The sequence below is a fragment of the Phaseolus vulgaris genome, chromosome 9, assembly GCF_051622355.1.
Source record: "Phaseolus vulgaris cultivar YP4 chromosome 9, ASM5162235v1, whole genome shotgun sequence".
Taxonomy (NCBI): Eukaryota; Viridiplantae; Streptophyta; class Magnoliopsida; order Fabales; family Fabaceae; genus Phaseolus; species Phaseolus vulgaris.
Genome location: NC_143506.1, coordinates 12,307,997 through 12,315,667, shown reverse-complemented (window position 1 = coordinate 12,315,667; position 7,671 = coordinate 12,307,997). Strand labels below are relative to the sequence as shown.

Below are 7,671 nucleotides of genomic sequence, written 5' to 3'. Positions count from 1 at the left end.
TAATATGTCACTACTATTTAATAATTAATACAATAAAGTAAGATGTGACAAATATGATTTAAGTTAAATTACTTAAATATCTTTTTATTAATTAAATAATAATCTTATTTATATCCTCAATTGGAGGAGGAAATCAATTATATTTGATGGGTTAAATATCAAGTTTCTCTCTATTTTATTTTAATTAATTCACACAAAGGAGTTTTTCACTTTATTTAGAGCACAACTATAAATGTTCTAAATTGTTGTATATAATGAATTGAAGGCACTGAGAAAAGGATGTTATTCTTAAAAATCGACAATTATCAAGATAATACAATATTAGCCTATTTTGATTTAAGAAAATCGTTCAAATATTTGAATGACATTCAATTCAACCAAGATTTCTGTGATGAAGTTTAGTAGTATATGAATAAAGTAAAGAATATAATCGAATATGAATCAGTTTTAAAAACAAACACAATATTATTTATTAATCTAACAAACAAAATAAATAATCATAATAATTGCAATGTTTTTTTCTATTATTTTAAGTTGATTGCCCATACTTTAAAAAGATTATTATTATTTTTACTCTTGGTAATATCTTATTTTCACTCTAATTTATTTTTCTTTTTTCATTCTCTTACTTTTATCATCTTATAATTAAGCTATATTCTATTTCACTATCCAATTAGACTTATATAGTTTTCCCACTTTATTATGAATTTGTTTTTTTAACTTAAAAATATTTACTTGAATAATATTTGTGGATGGTAAAAAAAAACATGATTTCAACAATCTAAAAAGGTAACAAGCAACTGAATGGTTATTCCTGTAATAGAAAATTCTTGTTTGTTTCCCCTTTCAAGGATGAGAATGTAAGGATTGGATGAAAAAGAATGGATTTATTCCCAGCAGAGCAGAAAAATGGCCTGATTCCCACCACTGCGCACTTCATCTCAACAACAAAATGAAAAGTTCTGCAACTTGCAATCCCCCAACTTCTTTTTAACCATACATTCTCATCTTCTAGTCTAGTTATAATTATTTTTTATTTCTCTTTTATAGAATTGTTTGTAAATAATTTCTCCCTATACGCTGTAAATCATGCATGAGTTCAGTTGACACCACTAATTGATGAACAATCGTCAAAAAATGAAAATTTTAGAGAAGGAAATTATTAATGTTACCTTGTAATTTCATGATATATATGAACATAGTACAACATTTTTTTTTATTTCCATTATTCAACAAACCTATTTACATATGTGGAAGGTTATTGGCGTCTGTAGAGACGATGATACAATAGATAAGAGATGAACTACCCTAAGAAGTTTGGGGTCTGGTTTATTCAGCAAATATCTGCTCAAACATACAGAGACTCCGCATAAGTTCTAATCACATAATTACTGCTGAGTTTGATCAGATATAGCTACTTGATTCTACCTTCTTCCTACTATATCAGTTACTAAGTCATTCATTCCCTCTTGCTCTCACATTCTTCAGTTCTTGCAAATCTTCCACGGATTCTTGGTTGACTGTCAGCAAGAGCCTTCCTGCATGCATACTGGAAAAACAAATATATCATGGGCTCAGTTCAAAATCTGTTTTCGTTGAAAATAACATCAAAGAAACTTGGTTGCCAAAGAAAACCACTGTTGATGTCATACTTAACAACTTAATAGCATTCCAAGGATTATCAGCATGTTTGAGATGTGATTTTTCATGCTAATTGAGAAGCAGCTAGTTATAGCTTCTACCAAGGATTTCCAAACACATAAAGTACAAAGATTGCAAAAAAACAATAACACGGTTCAAAGCTTCAACAGTTGAGGTAATGAACTAATGATGATGAACATTTATAAAAAAAACCACTCATCCATGAGATATATATACATTGAATTGAATAAAACAAATTCTAGAAAACCTGATAACAGAATGGTGAACTATTCATGTGAAACTATCACATGCTAGAGGAATGGTAAGCCTATAATTACCTTGATTTTCCTCCCAAAGTTCCTCTTTGTCCTCTTATTCCTGTACCTGGAGAGCTTTTGGAAGCGTTCCTCACTGGTGCAGTTGCTGATGAGAAAGGGCTTCTCAAGGGGTGACTGGACAATGTTCATGCTTCCGCTACCAAGAGTCTGTCACAATAGTTGAGTAAATCACTAGATTTTGGTGAGTTTATTCACGCAAACAAGAGGAATAAATAAATTTAAAACAGAAATTGTTTGTGGTTCAGCACAAGGAAGCATAATTTGCTGGATACAGTAACCCATTTTGGGTGTTTGGAAAGACATGAGTTTAGATAAGGACAAATTAAGTGCAGATATTTAATTACACTGCAGGTTCATCAAGGGAGCAGCACTTACAGAATATCAAGAAGTAAGTTAATCATATGGATAACATGATGCATGGCAAAAGGAACCACAAGAACTTTGGTGTATTTTTGTAACAGATTTTTAATTTCTGATCACAGAAGCAGATTATGAATTTTTTTTAGACATCTGATAGATTCCAGCAAAACCAATATTTAAAATATATTAGGTATGTACGAAAATATTGTCAAATTTATTTCTAATTAAAGCAATCAGATTGAGATCATGTCATCATCAGTCCCTTCTTTTTTTATTTCCATACTACAATCTTTAGACTTAACAGAGGATCAGTTGATACTTGGTAGAGGTGAACTCTTCTTCTTGATTGAGTTCAAAAGGTAGTTTAAGCCTCTCACTATTGAGCTGGACAAGATTCTGACAGGAGTCCAAGAATTATTGTAAGTTTCATTCCTTGATAAGATAGTTATCATGGCTATCAAATTTTAAGCTATTACTCTAAACATGTCAAGAAAAGATGCAGAATTCTGAAAACATCAACACTTCTAATTGAAGAGAGTTGCTCCCACAGCTGGAGTGTAGTAAAAACGAAGGCATGGCCATAATCATACCTCCTTAAGCTGCTACCTTTAGGCACTGCTAAATTTAATGGTGATTTAATTAAATTTATAAAAAAAATGACAGAATGTATATACAGAGAGGTTAAGTTAAACCTGTATATCTCCTTCACTAAATGATCTCCGCATTCCATAAACTGCATTGAAATCCATTGCAGGGATATCAATGAAAGAAGGCTTCATTGCAGCTCCACGAATCCAGTCCATTGAGCTTAAACTTCCTGAGCTGACACTCTTTCCTGACTGCATGTCAGGAAGTGGCTTGTTTTCTTGAATTGAGTTTTCATCAATGTTCAGAAGAGGAACCTTGATTTCCAGAATCTCAGAGAGTGGTGACTCTATTGCTGCCTTTTCTAAGAGATCCTTCTTGCATTCATAGAATACCTCACTCAGAAATTGATCATTTTGAAGAATATCAATATCAGTGGATTTTAGTCCCTGAGAGGAGACATCTTCCCCACAAGATATCATTGAGATGGCAGCTGTCATGGGATCCAGGTCCATGATTGGCTCTTCAATAATAGGCTCAGGAGCTTTGAACAGATCTCCCTCTGCTGCCAAATCATACTCTGACATGGCAGAAGATTGAACAAGGTCATCCTGCATCAAAGACATGGGGAAGTAAATTAAAAAGTAATTAGCAGACGTAATACAGCTATAGAAATGAAATTAACTTTACTTGTAAAAATCAATAAAGATAAAAATAAAGAATGTGCAAACCAGAATGCAATAACTAGTAAGCGAATGGAGAATATAGCTTTAGAACTAAAAAACATACCACATACTATTTAACTATTACAGACAAATATGAAAGTATTGTACCAAAAGCAATAACTGTAATGCAACAAAAAAAAGAGGAAAGGACACATCACAATATGTCAATTCCAGACACGGTATGGGTTAAACGATTCACACCTCCCTCTCCCATACCCTGCACCCTCAAAAAGATGTGTTGTGTCATCAACACATTCAATGTTTAGTCATAATCTATATCCAGTAGTCAATTGTTGTGAGCATGTGATGCTTGTTTTCCAACTGGTTATCATGTTTAACTTGCTAATGCCGAGAAGTTGCCCAAAGATGATTTCCTGACCTATCAATGATGCCAAAAGTTTCATGATGATATTTGCATGATTCCATCAAGTAAAGTGATTCTTAAAGCAACTGACCACATTATAAATTTCTTAGAATGGCAAAAGATTCCAATTGCATATCATGGTCATCCAACCAAAGCATGATTTATGGATGGGATTATCCTCAACTTTTTTAGAAAGAGAGAAACAGTAAAAAAGAGAGAGAATCAATCTGAGACAGTGAGGTGACAGAAAAAGCTATATGTCAGCAAGAGAGTCGGGCAAGGGTTTCAAAGAGTTTCAAGCACAGTCTAAGAAATATGTAAGATCCTCCAGTTTAGGAAATTGATTCAAGTACTTCTTATATCAGAATAGTACATATTGTAGGTTAAACGATGAAGGAATAAAAAAGACAAGGATTTTCTTAGGCTTCTTCTTTTAATTTCAACACAAATCAAATTCCACACACAGTGGCAAACACCATATTCCTACTGCAAAGCAGAAGCCTTGCTGTAAACAATAGCCGCCAATACATATTCAGCCGAACCTTCACAAACAAAGAATGGCTGCTTAGAATCAGGTTATCAAATCGGAATTCAATGGATGGTTTCGGATTCCAAGCCATGCACCAACACAAAACCTGGCTTTGAAAGAAAATCCAGGTTTTAACAGCTGAAACAGTGAAACTAGAACCACCCAGTGTCCAGAATACACTTGATTATAACTCAGCTAGAGACTATGATGGATCACTATTTTCATCCTCGTGAATTATTGAAATCAGTATATATAAAGGAAGCCAGTTAAAAGCAAATAATTGAAGAACAGATAAAAATTCACACATAAAAAAATCCAGAGCAGCAATGGTTCCAATCCTATCTATGTCAATTACTTAAGGTTATGCTGAAAGCAATATCACTATAAATCCTTATACCGTAGTGGACGGCCTTCGTTTGACAAAACCAGAAGGTGGATTAGTCAAGGTGCACCTTCCCTGATTACAAGGCACTATCACCCGAACTTTGTTCGAAATTTTAGTGCCAAAACAGCAAACCACACCACACGAAAACAACCTAATTTTACCATTTATTTAAATGTAACAGGAGCAGAAACAGAAATAACCTTTCTAGAACTACATGTAGTGCTCGACAAATACCATGAGGAAATGATTAAGTTGAGCATTAACAAACTCCGTTCCTTTACCCTTTTTCCTTACTATAAAGAAGTAAAGCGAATAAAAGTCCTTTTTCTCTCTTTAATCTCCCTCCTCAGTGCGGCGCAAAAGGACAAACTCCACTGAGAGTTAACACTACAAACTTGTAACAGTAGGAAGAAAGATTATACAAGACGGAACTATAACAAAGAAAATACTTCCCTTTTATACCCATATTTCTCTCTCCTTTTCTCATGCTTTTTCAGATCCAGCGTATGAATCCAACTACAGTTGTTTCCACTTGTGGTAGTAATAAGAGAAAACGTTCATAAAGAAGAGAACGAGCAAAACTCAAATGAATAAGCATATATTAAGTTAAAAAATATTTGGTTATCAGCTTTCCTTCTTCAGCTTGATATTACCCATCAAGGAAGAAACCGCAAATCATATACTAAAAGAGGAAGAAGCTTCGCAAAAAATCTCAAATGTTAAACATTTACGTGAAAATTTAGACACTAACATAAATTGAGTTTAATTCTCTAATAAAAAGTTGCCCATTTTCTGATACCCCATTTACTCCAAAGAAACAAATAGGAAGAAGTATCAGGGAAAAGAAAGTTTAAATTTATTGCATAAGTGGAAAAAAGAAGAAAAAAAATCGAACAAATGCAGACAAACAGAGCAAAGACAGGGGAATGAGCAGAGCCCAAGATGGGAATAAAAAGATACCATTAGAGCATTGTACTTCTGGGTTTTGCAGTACTCCTCAAGCTGGTAAAGCTCTTGAGAGAGGTTGTGCAAATATGGGAAGAGAAGACCGGTTTCAGCATACATTTTTCCAGAACTGAACCTAGTTCAGATGAGAGGTAGATAGAAATATGTTCTAGTGGAAACAGGGTAAAAGCAGAGGAAGAGAAACTGAAACAGAGTGGGTTGAGGTTTTGAGATTTATTTATTTGGGACAAAGAAGGAAAGAGAATGAGTATTTATATGAAGAAAAAATGGGAAGTAAATAGGGCAATAATGATAGTACAGTTGCAGGACTTTGGAAATATATGATGTGAGAAGAAAGTATTAAAATAAGGACAAAGTAAGAAAAGGACAGAACCATTTTATATTACAGTGTCTCCAATCATGTTTCTTGTCATGCCCTTTTTAACGAAAAAATGAAAAAAGGTTATTGTTTTTAATGAGTATATTAAATAATGTGTGGCATCATATTTGCGAATCCCAGAGGCAGATGAATTGCACCAAGCCAATGGCAGTGGAGTGTGGAGATAATAATGGTGATGGTGGAGGAGAAGAGGGCACCAACTTCACCCCCTCTGTAACACTTCCCAATATCCTAATAATGCTGTCAAATAATCTTCACCATGTCAGAGACACAAAACAAAACTATTTTACTCACATAAATCATCAATTCTTTTTAAATACTATAATCAACAAAATAATTCAATTTTAGTATTTCTGATATGCTTCAAAAAATTTAATATTTTTCTAATCCACCCATATTCAGCATATGAAACAGTAAAGAATAAGTGAGTAGTATATAAGTTAAAGATTTATTGGTGAAAGACAAAACAAAGAAAAGAAAGTAGACAAATAATACAACAACTCTCTTAGAACAAATAACAAAAAATAGTATCTTTATCTTCAAAAGCAAATGAAACTTTTGACAACACATAACATCAATAAGTGACTCATTTTTTGGTTGTAAATTAAAAAATTCCACTTCTTATACACTTATAACTATATATAATGAGAATTTTTTTATGTACTTTCTAATATACCTTTCAATATACATACAAAAAGTATATTTTATTTTCTTTTAAATAATAGAATTTCTTTCCCATTCCTCACTTTTCATTTGCTTTGTTTGTGTAACCTTTAAATCTTTTAGTATCCCAAACTTCATTTGATTTGTTTTTCTCTAACAGATGATTAAACTTTTTATCTCAAAACTAAGATGCTAAGAAAATGGTTTGAGTCTGAGTTATTATTGGTCTGTATACACTTTCACAATTAAAGGGTCACTCGCTAATCACAACTCTGAAGAATGGAAAACCATTAAGTGCATCGTTCATGTCACATCCACTGTTGTAGAGGCAAATTTTGTAACAAAGATTACTTGTTTTCTAGAATTTTTCTGTCATCAAACACTCTTTTTGGCATCATTTAAGAGTTATTGAATGGAATAGTGTGATGGGACTCCTCATCCACCCGTATTAAGGCGTATATTCCAATTTGAGTACTTTTTTTATAGTACTGTTTTTTTTTTAAGAAAAACTTTTCTTGTTAGTGTACTATAAAACTAACACTGATCAGAAAAATTATCTACGCCTCATATTTTCAATGTTACAAAGTGATGTTTAAACTTATAAAAAATTGTAATTGGCCTTTTCCATCATATATGTAAGATTATATAAAATAAATAAAAAAGTCAACTTTCTTATAAATTATCTACCTCCCTTCTAGTTAAAATGTTGACATTACAATGAACTTGGTTATTTTAT

General features: G+C 32.6%; 1 protein-coding gene across 4 annotated transcripts; it reads right to left on the bottom strand.

Moving 5' to 3' along the window:
- Positions 1–1,172: 1,172 nt before the first annotated feature.
- LOC137821591 (CCT motif family protein) lies at positions 1,173–6,187 on the bottom strand. 4 transcript variants are annotated; one of them, XM_068626251.2, is made up of 4 exons: positions 5,888–6,187; positions 3,032–3,535; positions 1,980–2,126; positions 1,173–1,549 (listed from the first exon to the last, which is right to left on the bottom strand). In XM_068626251.2, the coding sequence occupies exons 1-4, from the start codon at positions 5,990–5,992 to the stop codon at positions 1,460–1,462; spliced, it is 846 nt and encodes a 281-aa protein (XP_068482352.1). In that variant the 5' UTR covers positions 5,993–6,187; the 3' UTR covers positions 1,173–1,459. The 4 variants fall into 4 exon arrangements, with proteins under 4 accessions (XP_068482352.1, XP_068482353.1, XP_068482354.1 ...); XM_068626252.2 differs by having other exon boundaries at positions 5,128–6,114; XM_068626253.2 differs by lacking the exon at positions 5,888–6,187 and adding an exon at positions 4,940–5,071.
- Positions 6,188–7,671: the final 1,484 nt, after the last annotated feature.

Coding starts and splice junctions, on each gene's coding strand:
- LOC137821591 (XM_068626251.2), bottom strand. CDS start 5,992: ATGTATGCTGAAACCGGTCTTCTCTTCCCATATTTGCACAACCTCTCT. Junction 3,536..5,887: donor AGAAGTACAATGCTCTAATG/GTATCTTTTTAT, acceptor TCTTTGATGCAG/GATGACCTTGTTCAATCTTC. Junction 1,550..1,979: donor ACTTTGGGAGGAAAATCAAG/GTAATTATAGGC, acceptor TTGTTTTTCCAG/TATGCATGCAGGAAGGCTCT.